Source organism: Dipodomys merriami, unplaced genomic scaffold (genome assembly GCF_024711535.1).
Source record: "Dipodomys merriami isolate MVZ:Mamm:240054 unplaced genomic scaffold, mDipMer1.0.p SCAF_2, whole genome shotgun sequence".
Lineage (NCBI taxonomy): Eukaryota > Metazoa > Chordata > Mammalia > Rodentia > Heteromyidae > Dipodomys > Dipodomys merriami.
This window is the reverse complement of record NW_027203381.1, coordinates 119,594,859-119,615,772: the sequence shown is the minus strand read 5'-3', so window position 1 is coordinate 119,615,772 and position 20,914 is coordinate 119,594,859. Positions and strand designations below refer to the sequence as shown.

Sequence of the window (20,914 nt, the reverse complement as noted above, 5' to 3'; positions counted from 1 at the left end):
CTCTCCCTGTCAGGGAATCCACACACCTGACCCACCCAGTGCTGGCCTCTGAGGCTCGCCTCCCCTGTGGAGGGCTGGCCTGGGACCCACCTGAGGCCAAACCTGCCGTGCTGTCGGCCCACTCGGTGGCGGCGTTTGGCTCTCTGGGTGAGAAGCACCACGCTGAGCCATACCGAGGGCAGAGTTGGACCAGCGTCTAAGGAAGAGCCACATCGGGAAAGTCTTTGGACAAAGCCCTCACTGCAGCCTCCAGTCTCTCCCGTCACAGATGGAAGAGCCTGTGGCCTGCCAGGCTCCGGAGTGTCTGCATCCTGCCAGGTACCCCCGACCTCAGGTGTTCAGCTCTCTGGTCCCTTCCTTGCCTTGCCCCAAACTCAGCCCCTTTCAGTGGGGTCCACTGAGCTGCACACTTGTCCATGGTGGGGGGCATGATGATGTTCACAGCAGGTACACCCCAGGTGAGCCCTTCTCTGGAGCACAGACCCAGCTCCCTTCTATCACTGGGGAGAGGGACATAGCACAGAAGAGTCCATGCAACGCATGGTGCCTCTGCTTCCACTGCTGGGCCTGAGCCTTAGAATCTTGGAAGACTGTTGAGGGTTGAGTCTGGGCAGGGTGACAGGCGGGGGAAGCCACAGGATGGCACTGCCCATTGAATGTCCTGCTTCAGGGCCGGCCAAGGATAGATCTAGAGAAGGCAGGGCTGTGTCTGCTGGGGACTTAGAGTGGCTATTCCAGGCCAAAGTTTACATAGGCCTCATTCTCCCAGAATCATGTTTCACATCTAGTCTTGCCTGTGGCTGAACTGCACCAGGAGCCTCTGGGAGCTCCAGGTCGGAGTGCAGAGCGGGTGTGGCCGGCCCCTGGCTCACACATGAGGCCCCAGGGACAGCGGTGGACCTGGGCATGCGCGGTCCTCCTGCCATCCTCTCTCTCTGGAAGTGTCCTGAGGATGAAGGATCATCCAGGTCCACAGGTCAGAAGAGATGTGGGGTGAGGTGTGCACGGGAGGGGACAGCCTCAGTGGTAAGGCCAGCCCCGCCCTCCATTGGGACCCTGTCCAGCGTGGCCGGAAGCCAGCACGGCCTGGGAGGGCAGGGCAAGGCCTGATCGCCACATTCCTGGCATCTCTGCAGAAAGGACTGTTCTGTCCAGCCCGTCTCCCTAGGGCAGGTCCCTCCTCCGTGCCTGGTCCTCACCTCCTGTCTCTGGAATGTTCTTGTGAGCTCAGTGTTTCTCATATCCAGGACATGCCCATCCATCCTGAGCCCCACCCCATGATCTGCCCCCCAGGAGGCGTGGCCTCAGGAGGAGGAGGCCCTGCCCTAGGGTGGATTGGGGGTGAGGTGAGAAGGGACCCCTGGTCTCTTCCTGAAGGCCCCATGAAGGAGAGCCATGGGGCTCCACCATGTTTCTGCTGGTGCTGTCTGGCCCATGATGCCTGTCCCTGGCTTGTCACTCAGGTGCTGAGCTTGCATGAAGACCCCTCCCGCCGCCTCTGCTCTGGATGGCTCCTCCTCACGGCAGGCCACGACCCGGTGTGAGCCAGGTCAGGGGCCACCAGCATGGAGGAGGCGATGGTGCCGCCCGCCCTACCTTCTTCCCCAGTGGGTGCCGCTTCCCCGTGCTTCACCACACCACTCCTATCCTTCTGTCCTCTTTCTGGACTCAGCCCCAGAAAGGCGGCCTCAGTGCCCACCTGGCCTTTCCTCTAGGGCCACTTCCTACCCAATCCCAATACAAAGAGAGTCAGAGAAGTGTAGAAATGTGGTTTTATTAGGACCAGATGATACAAGCCCCATAGGCAACCATGGAGGCCAACTGCTACTAAAACAAGAAGTCACAGGGGCAGTGGGGTGTGGTCACATGAGAAAATGTAGCAAAGAGAACCAGGGGATGAGGGTGATAGGGTGAGGCCTGTGTCCATCAGGATGGCTCAGCCTCCCCCAGGCCAGCGCTACAGGGTGGCGCCCCCTGCTGGAGGCCATCCTGCTCCATGGGCTCCATGGTGCCTTCCAGCCCTGCATCTCACTACTGATTATCATGGCGCTGCCATCAGGAGAGTTAGGCAGTCTCCTCCCCCTGGAGTCCTGCTGAGGACCCCTGGAGATGGACAGTGCCTGCTTAACCAGGGAATTTGGACAGGCGGCATCGAGCCTGTGCCAGCCTTGCCAGCCGTTCCTTCAGGAACTTCCTCTTCTCGCTGGTGTCGCTGCGCTCCTTCAGAAGCCAGCCACAGGCCTCCTTGTCCTGCAGGAGCAGCAGCATGGCCTTCTGCAGCTGCTGGCCGAATGTCTGCAGGACGAAGTACTGGATGATCAGCGGGATGTGGCTGGACATGCGGTTGTGGACCTCCTGGACGGAAGGGGGAGAGCAAAGTTCAAGGCGGGGAATGAGCTCGCCAGCAGGGGCAGGGGGCAGATGGTCATGGAGCAATGTGTGGTGTGTTGTTGGCTGGCAGCAGCGTCCTCTGTGTTGGAGTTAGGGAGTGAGCTGGCCTCTGTTCCCCAACTTCGCTGCTGGAAGAGGAGGTGCTCTAAAATGGGCAGCAGATGCACTCCGCCCCTCATGGCATTCCCAAACCACTCCCTGCTTGGAGATCTTCCACCTTCTTTCTCCATCAGCCTCCCGCTCCTTGCAGCAGAGCCATAGGTGGGGCTGAGTTCCATGTGTGGAAGGTGAGTTTCACTGTCGCGTCTCCCTCCCAGGCTGCTGTCAGCCCCTCTAGAATGATCTCTACAAGGTGAGCTGCAGGGACGCGCCACAAGTCCTGCTACCGCTCTGTGACCCGTTCTCTGGGACACATGGTCCCTGGGGGTTTCACCGATCCAATGCGCCCTAAGACACAGGCACTTGAAGAACTCACGCAGAGATGAGAACCAGAAAGAGGCCATTGTACTCAGAGACAACAGGATGAGTACTGTGTGACTCCACCCACAGGAGACCCCTGCATTCTCAGATTTATAAACAGAGGACAATGGTGGTTTAGGAGGCTGCAGAACCAGGGAAGATCAAAAGGTCTGGAGTTGCGTGGTAGTGAAGGCTGTAGAGCAACAGAAAGATTCTTAATGTCCCCACATTGTGGCACACTGCGGAAAGAAGACAGGAGCAGAGCAGCGGGGCCACGCAGGTCACTGTCATGTGATCACGCTGACCTGAGGAGGAGAGGCTCCTCAGAGCAGCACCTTGTGTAAAGTGCAGAGGGAGGCTGGGGTGACCCCGAGCCTCTGTGGGGAAAACAGGTTCTTCTAGATGGAGCCATCTGCCACCCCCTGGGCCTGGTAGAGTAAAAAACTGAATTGATCGATCACATACACACTGCTCACCATCAGTCTTGGCAATAGATGATGAGAAATAAAAATTCCTCAAGTCCAAACAGAAATGACAAGCAAGTCAAGCCCATGATCCATAGCCTGTCAGGCTGCACTAGAACCACCCCAGACACAGCTGCGGGCAGAGCACACGCTGCACGGCCTTGTCTCCCATCACAAAGGCCTTGGGCCTCTCACCTTGCCTGCAAGGAGCTCGGCTTGTGCAGAGTTTGCAGGGTGGGACTGCAATTGACGTCACTGTCACCCCACAAGCCCCGGGAAAAGTCCCAGGAAGATGTCAAAGGCCCAGAGATGCCAAGGAAGGCTAACGGCTAGTGTGGAGGATGACCCAGGGGACTGGGCACTGTCCCGACATCAGAGGTGGCCCAGTGTTCTGCGTGGAAGCAACCACTTGTGTCCCCAGAAGCCGCGCACTTCAGTACAGCTGGCTCCCAGAGGTCCTATTGGCCTAGAGCGCCAGGGGTCTCCTGTTGTGCCAGTTCTGCTTAGAGGCTACCCCACAATAGGCCATGGAAGCTGATGACTGGAAGCCAAAATAACCCTTAGAGGACCACAAAGTGCTCTGTTGTCACAACCACCTGAGCCCAAGCGGCTCCAAGGAAAAGAGCAGGGACCAGGCACAGCAACATGCAGACTCTCACCTGCATGTGAGTATAGCAGCGTGGAGGCTCATGGGAGCTCGGGTCCCTGTGGGACCAGATGGGACCAGAAGAAAGACCCGGGGAAGGCTGTTCTAAGATGCACCATGTAGCTCAGATGGGGTTGGTGGACATTCCTGTCCATGGTCAGCCATGCTTCTTGTGGGTTTCATAGCTGTGTGGCCTTGTCTTCTCTAAAACGGAGGCGGTCCCTGTGTGGGGCCCTGGGGCTCTGACCTCCCTCCCCTGGCCTCATCATAGTCACCAGAGCTGGATCCTCCATTTAAGGCCTCACTATCCACCCCTGGAAGACCAGGCCAACCCTGGGTGCCATTAGCAAGGTGCAGCCCAGATCTGCCATGAGAGACCAGGGGCCTGTGTGCAAGGCCCAGATGGACAGCCCAGCTCCCAGCAGCCAAGCCGGAAGATCGCCAGGGGCACCTGTCCATTCGCTCCCATGTCCCGTGTCCCACCCTGGCCATGCTGGTGTGCTCAGGTGAGTAGACATGAGCAACACCTATCCAGCTGGATCCCACCTCAGTCTCACCTGGGCAGCACCTGAGCAGCACCTGGTACCCAGACTCGCCCAGGCTCCTCTGGGGCAATCTCACAGCAACACTACATTTCACAAAGAAGTCACTGGTCCGTCACTCAGCTGTAGTCACACAGCCAGGCAAAGCCACTGGCTCTAAGCCACAGCTGCCCCTGGAGCCACTTCAGCACTGGGGGACAGAACTGGCTTGTGGCCATACTACAGACTTACTATGGACTGTACAACGTTAAACACAAAGGCTTAGGAAAGGACCAGGCCCTGGGGCTGCTGCATTTGCATACGCACCTGATGGTAGGCGCTCAGGTGCTGCAAGATTTCTGCCATGGATGCTTCTGACTGCTGGTTAAAGTGCAGTAATTTCTTTTGTTTCTCCTTCTCTTTCTCCTCCTCCTCTCTGACCTTTGTCAGCACAGCTCTGTACACCTGGTCCTGGCAGTAGACAATCTGCTCCAACCGGAAGTGGAGTCGAATGGACTCCTCAGCAGCTTTTTCTTGCTCTGATCTAATGTCTTCAATTTTGTTCTGTGGGAATAAGAGAACCATGAGTGAATGTCCCATGGGAAGCAAACCCCAGGACAGAGAACCCAGGTCCCCAGCAAGCCCACAGGGTCATCCCATGAGAAGGAAGCCCACGATTTCCTTAGGAAATGCTACTTGCTGGGCTTCTCCCACTGGGGACCCTCTCCAGCCAGGGATCAGAACTCCAGGCAACTCTGAGCTTTGATGTCTGAGCAGAGGAATGAGGTCCACTGAGCAAGCTCAGGGAGAGGGACAAGAAGGGACCCAGTGTAGGCTGGTGTGTCCATGTGTGCACAGGGAGAAGGGACCTAGTGCAGGCTGACATGGCTATCTGTGCACATGGAGAAGGGACCCGGTGCAGGCTGGGGTGCTCCTGTGTGCACATGGAGGAGAAGGGACATAGTGCAGGCTGGTATGCCCAGTTCCCACTCTGCTCTGGGCTTTGGAGAGTCAGGGAGCTCAACCCTCACCCTGTCCTGACCACAGGCCCTGCTAGGCCACCTTGTCCTGCAACCGTGCTCCTCCTCCACCACATCTTACTAGATTCACTTCAAGGACACCTGCTGGGAAACAGCCCACTCGTGACCCCTGGCTGCAGTGTGGCAGAGCCATTGCCCCACCTGTGCTGGGGGCCCCAGGGCCAGGTGAACAGCCTGGGCAAGGCCAGGCCTGTCCCCGGCTGGGAGGTGGGAAGGGGGCCTCCTCCCCTGGCTCTCTCTCCACACGACACAGATGACCTTGTGACACTGGCTTCCTCCCTGAGTGTCGGGGCCATTTTCTCCCCGTGTCCTCACGCTCCTGGTGAGGGCACACATGGTCTGTATTTTCTCTCTGTTTCCCTGTCTCTGTCTCTCTGGTCTCTCTCACTGTGTCGACCACAATGTTCCAGCAGCTGCATCAGTAAGATTCTCTAGTGAGCTTCAATATTTCTTTCTCTAAATACCCACAAGAACCTCTAGATGGTTGCCGTTCAAGAAATCTAGGCCGGAGGCTTGGCTCAGCAGTGGAGCACTCACCTAGTGCCCTGAATTCAAGTCTCATTACCAAAAAAAGGAAAATAAAATTGAAGAAGTCTCTATAGTCAGACTTATTTACTCTCAGTTAAAAAAAATTGGATTTACCTTGGTAGTTCGGTGGAGGTTGAAAAACTTGTCGAAAGTTTGTTCAGAAACCTTTGTGAAGGCCAGTCGGACCAAATCTGATGTAACAGAAAAACGTTCAACAGGGTTAAGACCAGCTGTCCTCTTCATAGATCACAAAACTCTTGGGAAACAAAGACTCTGTCAGGCTCCTCTTCTCTTGTGCTCTTCCTCCCCACGTTTGCCTAACCAACTGAAAACAGCACTATCTCCTGTCTCATATCTACCTCACAATATAGAGTTATGAAAATGAAAATTTCTCCTTGTCAGGAATAATTTGTAACCTACCAGTCAAGTCATCTTTAGTTATCAGCAGAATCTAAGCCAACACTATTTGACAAGAAGTCCAAGAACACATTCTGTGAAGCTGAAGTTGGAATCTATATACTGATTTTTTGGGGGGGGGGGTGGACGGGTGAATGCTCATTCTTAGGCTTGAACTCAAGGCCCAGGCACTTTGCTCTAGGGTTTGTGCTCAAGGCTAGCACTCTATCATTTGAAGCACAGCTCTACTTGTGGCTTTTTGCTAGTTAACTGAATATAAGAATCTCATGGACTTTCCATCCCAAGCTGGCTTTGAATCATGATCCTCAGATCTCAGGCTCCTTAGTAGCTGGGATTACAGGTGCATGCAACTGGTGCCTGGCTAAATACTAATTTTTACCACCTTTGTTCTGGGATTACCAGGCTCTAAGTGTGACTGTTACATTATTTGGATTTTGCCAGAACCATCAGGACATCCAGGTACAGATAACATAGGTTTATTGCCGGGACTGGCAAGACTCCTTCTCACAAGGGAGAAGTGAGAAGCAGCGCTGGCTATTGTGTGGGGTGACCTGTATAACCTAGGAGGTCTAGGAGGGGCTGGAAGGGGCTAGGAGGTGGAGACCCCGGTGTGGATATGAGGGCCAGGGGCTTCATCATGGCAGACTAGGATTGATGCATGCTGCTCAAATAGTAGATAAGGGTCCTGTAGCTGCCCAGACCTAAGGTCACTCTAAAGGGCTCTTGTTGCCTTCTATGGGGGTAGCTGCCCCAGAGAAGTGCCATCCCAAGGTGAAGGGGGCTGGAGGCTGATTATTTACTGCCTTTACGAAGTGGGCCTAGTGTTGCCTAGGAAGGGAACATGCCAAGCTGTGGAGAGGGGAAGGAGTGTGCTAAGCTAAGGGAAGGGAGCTCATTGGGCTAACAGTAACAACTTCCCTTGAACAAGAGGAGCAGAGTTCATCAAAGTACAATTGGAAGATAAGTGTACAATACTCAGCCACAAGGCAAAGGTGAAATTTACTGAGGGAACTCTGAGTTCCTCAGCTTCCCTTACCCATGAAAAATGATTATTTATGGCTGAAATGGAAAGTCGCGAGTCTGGAGAAGGAGGTTAGAAAGCGGAGGGCAATGTGCAGACAGTGTGGACTCCCTGCACAGGCGGCAATGTTTCATGGGGGGCGGGAAGTGGGTCTCCTCTCCAGGATGCCACCTGGGCTCCTTCTGTGCCAGGCCAGGGGATGTGGACCCCTTCCCCACAATCACCCTCACGACAGGGATGAAGCTGGTAGTGTATACAGGTGTCTGGTTCTTGACCTTGCTTCTCAGAGATGGCAACATGGGGCGTGTTGAGTCCAAGCAGAAGCATGAAGGAGGAGGGGGAATGGGAGGGGCAGAAAGGAGACAGAATCATCCAGTGTCTCAGAAGGAGCACATGCCAGGAGTCTCAGAATCCACACACGCCAGGAACATCTCCTGTTCTGCTGAGGGCGCTCTGGTAGCTCCAGGGTAGCTTCAGATGGGAGGTCACAAGGGCCAAGACAGGGGTGTGAGCTCAGGACTTTCACCCCTGCCATCCTGGCCTCCCGTGAGGACAGAAGACATGAGGACAGGATGGACCTGGTTCAGACTGGCTCTGGGCCGGAGTCTCCAATGCCACCTCTCCCTAGCAATGCAAGACTCCAGCCCCTTTACCGTCTCCCAGAACTCACAAGGAACTGACAGTCTAGTCAGCTCTAGGTTCTGTGATGGACACACCTGGGAAGGAGATTTAGGGGTCAGATGCAGGGGTGGCCTGCCAGGAGGACCATGACCTGGGGCTTGAGGAGGCAGTCTGGACCAAGTGGTGGGGATTCTTTTCAGACAAGCAGTGTCAAAATACAGCTACACCGTTGAGCACCAGGTGGATGGCTAGAGAGTTGGAGACAGGTGGTCTTACAGAGAGTAAGCTGGAGTATACACTGGAATTTGGCTCTGACTTTGGCTCGAACTTTCCTGCCCCAGCAGTAAACTGTCAGCAGGAGGAGCAGGCACTCACCAGTGACGCTGTGCAGCATGTCCACAGCTGGCTCCTCCAGGCCTTTTATCTCCTGTTTTAAGATTGACTCGAACATCTTATAATTGACAAATCCAGGCAGCTCTCTGCCTCGGTATTGCCTTTCAAATTTCCAGATATCATTATGCAAAGTGGCAAAACCTACACCGGGAAAGAATAGCTTTAAATTATTTAACTAACAATTTCTGGATAATCTCACTGTATTCTCTCTGATGGGAGAAGAGAAAAATGAAAAGAGAAACACCCAATCCAGAAACACGAGTGGGTATGGAGCTGCTCGAAACCTATCTGACTCTACAGGAGCAAAGGCATCCCTGTGCAATATGCTCTCCCCACAACCTCCCATCCCTGGACAGCAAAAAAGACCCCGAGGTGCAGGTGGTACTGCCTGAGCTGGGAAAAACGGTGACCTAGGCAAGAACCAGCAGGTGTTTTGGTGGTCTCTGAGTGAAACAGCACCATTGCTAACTAGATCAAATGCTCAGTTCCTTTTCACACAGCAGAACCAGCTTTGTGTGAGACAATGTGGAGTCTGGAGAGTCAGAGGGGGCCTGGCCTGCACTGGGGAGCTGGAGCTGCCTGCCTGCTGCCCCCTTTGTGGGTGGCGTTGTTTTCCCAAAGGAATTGCTCTTCTTGAGATGGATTCACACACCCGTGGACAGTCCAGGGACTCTCAGCATACCCCAGGGCTGCGGGGCTGTGCACGTGTCTGTGCCCAGCACTCCCTCTCATTCCTGCCTCTCTGGCCCAGCAGCTGCTCCTCTCATTTCTGTCTGCACAGATCGCTTCCTTTCCTGAACATTCGAGTGGGCCCCGTGACATTGGGCCCTTTGTGGTTGTTTTTAGTGTCATCTTTTCAAAACTCTCTTCAGGCTGGATGCGGACTCCCCAGGATCCATGGACTGTGTTTGTGGATGGTGTCTTTGAAGCAGTTACTGAGTTGAAATGGGGTGGTGCAGTGGGCTGTGACCTAGTCCGCTGTGAGACCAGGACCCAGGACACACGCAAGGAGCAGGTGAGGGAGCAGCGAGAGGGGCCGTGTGCAAGCAGGCAACTGGACCCGGCCCTGCTGACACCCTGACCGTCCATCTCAGCCTCCAGAGGAAAACACATTCTCTTCTCCAAGTCCCTGAGCTAGTTGCACACTTCACCACTGTGACCAAAAACCTGAGAGGAGCCACTATGAGGAAGACCAGCTGGTTGGGGATCAAGATGGCCGCGGGCAGGTGTGGCAGTCAGAGCAGTTCACATCATGTTGGCAGGAAGCAGAAGGGAACACCTGCACTGCTGATGCTCCCCTTCCACCTTCTTGCCTTTCTATGAGATGGTGGTTCTCCCCACCATGTGGGATTGCCCTCCAATACACCCAGAGGACTGCTCTACCCCTCTCCTGGTGTCTCTCATTCCAATCAGGCCAAGCATCCACAGGACCCATCCACCTCCCAGAGCTGCTGAAAATGATTGTGGCCTGAATTCCTCCCAGTATGTGCTTCCCTGAAAATTGCTGGCCCATGCATACATTTGCTTTTTTGAGGGACTGCCAAGTGGTTTTCCAAACCAGGTTCAATCCACCTCACATTTGGACTGGCCATGTGTGAGGGTCACATTCTCTGCCTCCTCTCCCACCTGGGTCAACCTCAGACACTCACCTTTTTTGAAATTACTTTCGATCTTAGCACTCCAGGCATGGAACTGTTTTCGGAGTTCGGTAAATAGCCGCGTCTCATTATCCTTCACATTTTCCTCTCCTTGCATCAAAGCAGTGATGTCCTGGTTAAATGCATTGATTTTCTGTGCAGAAGAAAAGCCACAGTAGAAGTGGAGATACTTCAAACTCAGGGTTCAAGGTTCACCGAGGAAGAGTGAGTTGCTGTTCTCTTATGGGCTACCGTGGAATGATGGGAGAGAAGCAGGTCTGGAAATGGGATACCCCACCTTCCTCTGCCTGCTTCCTGTGTCCTATGGCAGAGTCCATGAGCTGAGCAGAACTGAACTCCCTATGGAGTCCATCTGCTGCATGTGCCTACCACTCCCCGGCCATGGTTGACCCCTCTTTAGCACTAAGTGGGCAGAATGTGCTTGGATCAGCATTTGGGAGAGTGAAGACAGAAAGTCACTAGGCAAGGATCCCAATGTGGACAGTGATTTGATTCTCCCACATGGACAGATCTGATGGTCATCCCCACACAGGATGATAGAACTACTACATGCAGGATGTGTGGCTCTCCCCTGGAGGACGATCGAAGTCATCCTACTTGCATCTTCCCAAATGGAGGATGATGTGGCCCCTCCCACATGGCAGTTGATACAGCCCCTCCCACATGGAGCATGTAGCCCGTCCACAAGCAAGGTGATAGGGCATCCCACACGGAGGATGTGTGGCCCCTCCCACACGGAGGATGTGATAGCCACTATCACATGAGGTAATACTCACTTCTATTAGATAGAATGTTTTTTCATTATCATCGTCTGGTATGTCCATGCCATACTTTTGTAATTCCTCTGTTATTCTTTCATGACTCTCCTTTATTTGGTTTTCCAATGTTGGCAGAGATTTCTGAAAAAAAAAAAGCAAAAAGTGCAAAACTTGTGAGTGCACTGGCAGTGAAAAGGAAGCCCTGAACTCACTCTGCTGAGCAGCTGAGACCACAGCTGACAGCCCGATGTCCCGCAGGGAATTTCCTGGCTCATGGGAAGACTTTGAATTCTGGCACTGAGCAAAGGGGTCAGATCCTCACCAGATGCTCTCTGCTCCCCAGAGGGGTGGGGCTGGAGGCTCTGCCACCTTCTGGTGGACAGGAATGCTGGAGAACTCAGAACACCAGCCCAACATCCAGGAGTGACCTGTTCCCAGCCAGAGCGCTTCCAATTCTCGTGGGTGACGGCCACTGAACCCTAGCCGCAGGGCTCCTGATGCCCCCTGCTGCAATCCACACATGCCCCCACACTGCCTAATCCTGCACACGCCTCACTCTCAGCATGTGTGTCCCACAACGATGCAGCCCTCAACTCTGCTTTCAGAGAACACACGGCCCACCCACACTTACACAGATGTGAGTGATGAGCTCAGAGGTCAGCCTTTCTGCCAGGCAGGGCACTGTGGCCTTTCCATCCTCCAGCAGAACCCTGGAGAGAACACAAGAGAGGAGCCTATTGGCTCAGGCACCCTGACAAGGCCCATCCAGTTACTTCCAGTTGAGTGGAATGCCTTAGGACTGCTACCCAACAGATGTTCCACCTTGGCCTCTACACAGTTGTAGCCACAGGTGAGCAGCTTATATTGCTGCAGCACCCAGAAGGATCCCTTCCAGCTCAGATTATAACTGTGTCCACACATCTGGTTATAGCCCTCAAATTTTGTGATGCACCTGTGCGTTATCTCTCCATCACGCATTCACTCACTCATCTAGCCACCCATTCATCCACCTATTTTTTCATTCATTCACATACCCATCATTAGATGGTTTGTTCATTCATCCCCTCATCCATCCATGGATTCATTGTGTAGCAATGTCTAGTTTCTAACTCAAAGTCATCTTGCCTCAGCCACTGAGTACTGAGCTAGATTATAGATACATACCACTGTGCCCTACTCTCTTTCTCTCCCCTACTTTGTGTGTGTGTGTTTGTGTGTGTGTGTGTGTGTGTGTGCGTGCGTGTGTGTGTGTGTGTGTGTGTGTGTGTGTGTGTTTGTGCACGTGCCAGCAAGCTCACACATACATGCAGTTTCTGGAGGTAGACCTCAGGACCTAGGCACTGTCCCTTGAGCTTTTTTATTCAAGACTAATGATCTGCCACTGGACTAACAACTCCACTTCCATCTTTTTGGTGGTTAATTATAGGCAAGTCTTACAGACTTTTCTGCCCAGGCTTGTTTGAAGCATGATGCTCAGATCTCATCCTCCAGAGCAGCTAAGATCACAGGCATATACCATTAGCACCTGACCCCCACTCTCTTTAAGTCGAATTAATGATCTGCTTTCCAAAAACCTTCACTTTGTAGAATGAAGGTTGGAAAGGTCTTACCTGTTCTGCAATTGCAAATTGTCATCCATACGTTCTTACAAAATGCTTGCCTATTACTGGTATGCAGCTTTAACCTGGACTTGATATTTGCTTTTGGCATTCGTTCCTTCGGCAAATAATTTCTTGTGGACACTGCCCAGCAGCGATGTTTTGTTAAAACACAGAGCTATGCTGTGCTGATCACACAGTGGGACTGGTACCGGGGACTGTTTCTGGGCTTTTGGCTTTTCCTCCATTCTCCTCTATTTCTTTGCAATCAGCGTGGCTAGTTAAGTGCTGCAGCAAGTCTCCTTCGCTCCCTCCATTATTATTTCTGTCTTTGTTGAAAATATAAATTGTTTCTTCTTGCAGGCAAGTTCAGAAGTGATCACCAAGGTCAAAGCCATACCTTTACCCCCTCACAGTTCACAGAAGCTGAAAACTTTTTTTTTTTTTTTACTGGGTCCAGTTGTGTGGCTTGACCTCTGGCCTGGGTGCTGTCCCTCAGCTCTTAAGCTCAAGGCTAGTGCTCTACCACTTGAGCCACAGCACCACTTCTGTTTTTTTTTCTTTTTGCTTATGTGGTGCTGAGGAATCGAACCGAGGGCCTCATGCATGCAAGGCAAGCACTCTACCACTGACCCACCTTCCCAGCACCCAGAGGTTCAAAACTTTTATACACTCACCATCACACACACACACTTACCCTCACCCTCAAAAGCCCCACACACATAAACCCTCAGACACACCCTGACACATATACACCCTCAACTCCACATACATACCTCACACACATGCATATACCCAGACAACTGCATTCACTCTCTCTCTCTCTCTCTCTCTCTCTCACACACACACACACACACACACACACACACACACACACACACACACACACACACACACACAGCTCCTCACACAAGTCCTCACACTCAAGCACACTCCTAAAAGCTGCTTTGACTGTGATTTCCCCAGGAGGGACTGGCACCCCTGGGGTGGGCGCACCTGAATTGGGGGTGGTCCTCAAAGAAGGCTCGCTCCTTCTGCAGGGCCTCGGACAGGCTCAGCCGCTGCTGGATGTCCTGCTGACCCCGGCACTTGACGATCATGTAGCCCTTCTTCAGGTTGCACACGAGGTTGTGCACCACATCCACCACCTTGTCTTCCGTCCCTTTGTCTACCAGGTCGGGCTTGGTCAGGATGCCTGTGGCCAGAGCCTGCAGTCAGAGCTGTGCAGAGTATCACGGTGGGGACTACCAGACAACTGAGCACCTCTATCTGTGGCAAGAAGGACCCAAGCAGCACCGTACCCTACGTCAACGCTCACTGGATCCTGGCACCAGCGTCGCAGAACTTCCTCCCATCCCTGCAGAATCCCTACAGGCAGGGCCCAGACCCCAGGTGGAGGGTGGAGAGCAGACAGGGCCACAGACCCCCGGGCCCGACGGAGAGCGAAGAGTGAGAGGAGCCAGGGCCGCCAAGGCACACGTGACAAAGCCACCCCCACTAGGGTGGAGACCTGAGGCTCCACACACAGCCCGGCCTTCCTGAGCCCTTTCACCAGGCCAGAGACCTCCCTCCACATATCCCTTCCTCCCTCCTGCACTCTGGCACTACTTCCACCTCGGTGGCTTCAGAGGACAGGAGTTGCTTTCTGTGAGCATCCTGGGCCTTTCTAACAGGAAAGCAAGCGTACAGTGGCCCATCCAACCAGAGTCCCTCTCAGCCCACTTGCTCTACCTCAGTGGCCACCAAACCTGCTCCTACTGCCACCTGATGCCCTGCCCTCCAGTGGTGCAGAGCTCGGTTCAACAGGACCCCCAGGACCCGGTCCCACTGGGATCCCGTCCCACTGGACCCCACATGTCACGGCTGGCTAGCTCCTTTTTCACACCTATGGTTCTGTCTCCATCAGGGTCCACTTCCTGGGCCATGCTCAGCGCCTCCGTGGTGGCGATGTCCACGTTGCAGGGGACCACCACCAAGTTGATGGTCTCCTGCTTCTGGATGTATTGCAGGATGAGTCGCTTGATCTGCAAGCAATGACATGCTATGACGCCTGGGAATGGCCCCGGGAGAGATAAGACGGTGCCCACTCTTCCTGCTACTGGGGAAGGAGAGGTTTCCTCGTGAAGTGGCCATGGATTGCTCCTTTACCTCACCTTCTCTATCAAACCATAGGCAGTGATAATGACAACTGGGCACACTGGCCACACTGGTACCTCCAGAGATCTGTTCAGATGCAGCCCTGAGGACCATGCTCTAGGGCAGTGGGCCATCCCCTTCTTAACAACAGAGTCTCACCTGGTAACCGATGTCAGCAGGCTGATTGCCCACGGCCACCCTGGTGATGCCGGGAAGGTCGATCAGAGTCAGGTCGGGGACGTGTGGGGAGCTGACCTCCAGACTGATGAGCTCAGCGCTGATGCCCAGCCCTTGCCCCGCAATGAGCATCTGGGCTGGTAGGAGGAAGAGGAAAGCCAGGGAGGTCAGAGAGCGGGTGTACCTGTAGGACTCCACCAGTCCTGCACACCAGCACGTTAGGAGCAGAGTCAACGGGAGGAGGTGAGACCCAAAGAACCCTCACAGTCTCCTGCCATGGCCAGAGTGATCTGCAGACACCTGGGAGGCCTTCCACACACAGACACCCCACGCAAGTTAGAGGAGAACCAAGACAAGCGGAAACCCCTTTGCCAGAAGTGCACACGTACAAGGGGAATCAACTCTCTAGGCAGGAACGGGACACTTGTGTTCTGTTAGATGTCATTTCCTTCCTTTCCCTCATAATGAGGGCCTTAGAGACCTTTCCTTTCATACCAAGTGGACACAATTTTCTTTTTTTTTCTTTTCTGCCTGTTGTAGGGCTTGAACTCTGGCCTAGGCACTGTCTCTGAGCATTTCAGCTCAAAGCTAGTGCGCTACGAATTGGGCCACAGCGCCACTTCCTGGTGGATAATTGGAGATAAGAGATTCAGAGACATTTCTGCCTGGCCTGGCTTGGAAGTGGGATTCTCAGATCTCAGTCTCCTGAGTAGTCAGATTACAGGTGAGAGCCACCAGCACCCAGCTGTGGACACCATATTTTTTTTATATTCTCAGCATCACATGCAATGGCTTCTTGGAATGCTTGTTCTGCTCTGGCGCTCAGGGTGCCAATACACAAAAGGACATGTGGAGCATCACCTAAAGTTCCCCAGTACCATGTCCTGATGTGCGGTTGTGACATTAAGGTCTGCTCACTGGCACACGTGCAAGTCACTCACAGTGCCAGTAAGTAGCTGACCAGGCAGAGACGGGTAGGGTTCCACTGGCCATCAGGCCAGGCTGTGTTCTTCCTGACATGCATGGGGACTGTGGACAGAGACCACAGAGAAGGCACAGGGGACTTGTTTCTGGATCTAGGAGCCCAGTCCTGTGCCCTGCAGCTCCAAACCTTCCGTGGTAGGAAAGACTACAGAGTTGAAACAGAGTGGGTTCCCTTCATGCCTGCACATTCCTCTCCACATTCATCTGACACTTCTCCTTCAACACAGAGCCAGCATCTCAAGTCTGGGATGCACGTGTGACCCAAAGCAACCAATGGGAAGACTGAAGGTGTTTCTCAGGGGCTTGCCTCAAATGGTACCTAGACCCACCCCTGCTGTCATCATGGATAGTTCCCAACCAGTCTGTCCACCCAGGACAGGGAAGGCCAGCTCAAGCCTCTGAGTGCCCAGAGAGTTGAAGAAGGCCTTGCTAGGCTTCCAAAAGCCAGACCAGCCAGAGCAAGTACTGCCATCAGGTACACACACCTGCTGATTCTTCAGCCGTGACGGATGACACACACCATGCTTTTCAGTTTCCAGTCTAGTAATGCTAAGTGACAGGATTTAACTTCCTGTAAGAGAGCAGACCTAGCTAATTTGTGTTCCCATTTGACAAAGGCAAGCCTTCCTTTCCTGATTCTGGAATCAGGGCACACCATTGGCCCCTTCTGCAAAGGACTGAAACTTAAGCATGTGGTGTTGGGAGAGGGGAGGACTGTGCAGGAGGAAGAGGTCTTCTCCTCATGGTGGAAGACACACAGCAGCGAGGTTCCCCCACCTGAACATGTTTCAGACTGATCTCTGTGATTGTATTTTTTTTTTTTTTTGTCGGTCGTGGGGCTTGAACTCTGGGCCTGGGCGCTGTCCCTCAGCTCTTCAGCTCAAGGCGAGCGCTCTACCACTTGAGCTACAGCGCCACTTCCGGTTTTCTGGTGGTTTATTGGAGATAGGAGTCTCACAGTCTCTCCTGCCCGGGCTGGCTTTGAACCGCGATCCTCAGATCTCAGCCTCCTGAGTAGCTAGGATTACAGGTGTGAGCCACCAGCGCCCGGCAATCTGTGATTGTATTTGCTGAGACGCACCAGTCACGAGGCTGACCTGCACCGTGCACATGACCACACTTCCTGTTCAGACAGGGTGGCAGGCTGAGCTGCACTGTGCACACGACCACACTTCCTGTTCAGACAGGGTCTCAGGGTCCAATGGGGCTCAGTGATGGCATCACCACCCAGGCTGAGACAAGGCTGCAAGCGAAGGCAGTCGCTCCTCCCTGGTATCCTATTTGCTTCAACTGTGGGGAGCTGACAGGCCCTAGAAGGAGGGGAGCTGCCATCTTTAGCCATTAAGCCCATGCTATTCTCAGAAAGCAGCTGCAACAGGAAGGAGCAAAGCATTCATCTGGGGTTGGTTCTGAAGACACTGGTCTCTGAAGGGTGAAGGGACAGGAAGCCTAGTGCAGGGAAAAGCTCCAACAGAGGCCACATGGACAGCCACATGGGGCCAATGTGGGACCAGGCAACCGGGAGGGCAGGACACCAGGACCCCTCACCTTTGTTGATTTCCTTTTCCACACAGGAAGCATCTGTGATCTCCACTTCTTTGTCCTGGTAGCTGATCTTGGCCCTCCACGCCTCCTCCTGCCCCAGCTTCTTCAGCCGCAGCACCAGAGGGCACCTGGTCACGATGCCTAGGAGACCAGCCGCGTGTCAGTCCTGGGTGCCACTCCCAGAGGCCCTAGGAGGCTTTGGATCAATGGCTGAAACCTCCGCTGAAAGTGCAGCCTTGCTGGCCTCCCCTTCTGATGGCCGGAGGCCTCCTGTCCAGGTTACTTCAGCCTCGTGCATTTGGGAGGACAGTCCCCCAGGCACTGTGGCTCATTTGCCATGTCACAGCACCTTCTTCCCTGCGATCTACCGTGAGCTCAGGTGTAAGCCACACTGATCCCTTCCCTCCCTGTCCACCTACACAAGCTATCCCACCAGTGCCCCTAACCACCATGTGACATAAACCCGCTGTGAACTCCTTCCACATCCTGCCCATGCACTGAAACTGCTCTGTTCCCAAACCATCTCAGGGCTGAGTGCTCACAGGAAGGAATCAAGGACTCCCATCCTGCACTGACCTCCTGGGCTGCACCACTAAGCACAGCACCGATCTATCTCCCTAAGTGGCTGGCACCTCTGGAAAGGGGCTCAGGAAAGAAACCCACCTATACACACATAGTTCTGGGTTGAGAACTCGATCTCCTAATCAGACCTTCACCAACCTGCAGTTTCCATTCACCCACAGGAGACTCTGTGATAAGACATTGTCTGGATGGCCTGGTGTCACCAACCCCATATTCTGCAGCCTGCCCCCACCCCCAACCGTGATGGAACACTGGTGCTCTAAAGAAGCCACCAAGCCAGGGACCAGGGGCTCTCTTCTGTAACCCTAGCAAGTCAGACCTAGCTGATACCCCAGGATTGCAGTGTAAAGCACACACTGGCAAGAGACTCTTATCACCAATGAGCCACTAAAAAGTCAGAAGTGGAGGTATTACTTTAGTGGTAGGGGTCAGTCTTGAGCAGGACTCGAGCAAGAGTGCAAGGCCTCGGTGCAAGCTGCAATATAGGTACCAAGGGACAAAAAGGAGCTACTGAAGCTGAAGGAGGTCCTGAGAGGTCGGACAGGGTCACTGTAGCCCCTACAAGCAGTCTGTATGAGAGGAGGCACAGCTGTGTCAGTCCTGGGATCCTGCACAGAGGAGAGCCCCTGAGAGCGGGGCCCGAGCCAGCCTCTGACAGCCCAGGGGAACAACCTCAGGGGACACAGGCCTTGATCTTGCACTGCAGTCTCCAGGCCTATGGCAGAACCTGCTTCTGCTGTGGGACACACCTGCCCTGGGAAGCCCTAGCAGAAGAACAAGGCTGCAGGATCTCACCACTGCCCCTGGGCAGGGCCACTCCCGACAGGGCCTCCAGCACAGAGCTCTTGCCGGAGCTCTGGTCCCTGATGACGGCAATGGCGGGCAGGGCCAGGTCCTTCTCCACGCCCAGGGCCCGCAGGGAGTCGATGAGGTCTATGCACGGCCGCACCTTCTCTTCATACTGCCTACAGAGGCTGTTGTCCACCACCAGGAGGGGCAAACATGGAGAACCAGCTGTGGCTGCACCCTGCGCCCTACCCCAATGCCCAGGGCGCGGGACAACAGAAGCCCCAGAGGGGGTGGGAGTGCCTGGAAAACCAAGGCCAAGAGCCACACAAGGACTCAATCTTCACCCACAGTCTACAGCCAAGGGCCCAGGAGGCAAACTTGAAGCACAGGACACAGACAAGAGGCTACAGCAACTCTCTCGCTGCTCTTTTCTAGCTCTCTCTGCTCTCTCTGCTATTTCTAGCTCTTTCCTCTCTCTTTCCTCTCTTTCCCAGCTCTCTCTCATTCCCAGGCCTTTCCCAGGCACGTGGAGTGCCAACCTTGCCTGGTCCCAGCAGGTCTACTGAATAAACATACCCCTTAATTGAAAAAAAAAAAAAAAAGAAGCTACAGCAAGGTACAATGTGCTTACAACAAGTGATTAAAACAAGAGTCTGAAGTCAGCTACAAAATGATGTGTACAGGGACCAAAGCAAGCTTCACGGGAGGGGACTGCCGGACTGTAAACAACAGGGATACATTTGTTTATTTATTTATTCATGTTGACCTTTGAATCCAAGCCCTCTGTGCTTGGGGGACTGAAAAAAGTCAACCTGGAGTTTTAGCACAATAACACAGATTTAAATGTAAAACCCCTAAAACTAGAAGAAAAATCTAATCCAAGCATTGGTGGTTCACATTTGTAATCCTACTTCCTCAGGAGGCTGAGATCTATGGATCATGGTTCAAAGCTAACCTTGGCAGAAAAGTTGGTAAGATTCCAATTCATCACAGAAAAAGCAGGTTGTAGAGCTGTGGCTTAAGTGGTAGAATAATAGCCTTGACCAAAAGAAGCTAAGGGACAGTGCTCAAGTTCTGAGTTCAAGACCCAGAGCACACACACACACACACACACACACACACACACACACACACACACACACACACACACACACACACACACACACACACACACACACACACACACACTCCATAGATATGGGTTACAGAAGTATCTTAGCTGTTACCCAGATGACCACTTCTTCAAGATGAAGAAATTGAAATGCTTAGTTTTGGAATTCCAACTTCAAATTCTTACCAGAAATGAAAAGAAGTGAAAGGGACAAATGCGTGCAACACATACATCAAGCCAGTGGCTTACATGAGGCCCAACAATTGCTTACTAGGCAGTCCCAGGCTTCTTAGCAGGTGTAGCCACCCTTCTGACTGCTCTTCACCATATACCCTGAATTGTGACAACCAAGATTAGAGCATCAACACACACTGTCTGAGTGCTGCAGGTGTGTGTGAACACCACAGATTCCTGCCAAGGCAGGCCAGCAGATCTGGAGCTCAGCCTCTGCAGAAGCCCTGGCCCTTGAAGCTGAGCCCCGTTCTACATAGAACCTGAATGCAGGATGAGCTGACAGTCCCTTGTCCTCGGCAACTTATCACATCTCTCTCGCAGATTGCTGGCTCTTTGCTGTCAATCAGTACATGTCTGTGTACTATGTTGAAAGCTGAGTCTCTCTCCCTCTTCTGCTACCCCCTTGACTCCACCACAGTCTTTGGGAACACATTTTCTGCCCTTAAGATCAGAGTCTGCTGCAGCCCCAGCGCCAGCTGTGGGCCCTGGCCTCCAGCCCCTTCCAGCCTTGCTGACACTGCAGGCCTGGCACTGCTTTCAGAACCTCAGTGCTGCTGTTACCCAGCAGTGCAGATGTTGGATGAGCAGTGCCTGTCACCCAGGCTGGGCAAGACCAGCAACTCCCACAAATGGGCATGCTGCAATGAGACTTCAAATGTCCCCAAGGGCAGAGTGATGCAAGTGTAGTCTCCCATAGCCGATCTTGGGAGGCGCTGGGACATGAAGAGGCAAGGCCCACTGGGAGCTCTCTGGTCATGGGCACCCCCGCAGGTGGATATGTGGACCACTGTCCCCTTTTATGTCCCAGCCACATGGTCCCACCTTGCTGCACTGTGAAGGC

General features: G+C 53.6%; 1 protein-coding gene across 1 annotated transcript; it reads right to left on the bottom strand.

Annotated features, from left to right (window-relative positions):
- Positions 1–1,758: 1,758 nt before the first annotated feature.
- On the bottom strand, positions 1,759–20,768 carry LOC138831897 (interferon-induced GTP-binding protein Mx2-like). The gene is made up of 13 exons (XM_070028905.1): positions 20,635–20,768; positions 18,735–18,973; positions 17,361–17,498; positions 14,811–14,965; positions 14,401–14,539; positions 13,512–13,710; positions 11,549–11,627; positions 10,936–11,058; positions 10,151–10,292; positions 8,484–8,642; positions 6,164–6,240; positions 4,809–5,045; positions 1,759–2,355 (listed from the first exon to the last, which is right to left on the bottom strand). The coding sequence occupies exons 1-13, from the start codon at positions 20,766–20,768 to the stop codon at positions 2,125–2,127; spliced, it is 2,052 nt and encodes a 683-aa protein (XP_069885006.1). The 3' UTR covers positions 1,759–2,124.
- Between the last annotated feature and the right edge of the window lie 146 nt (positions 20,769–20,914).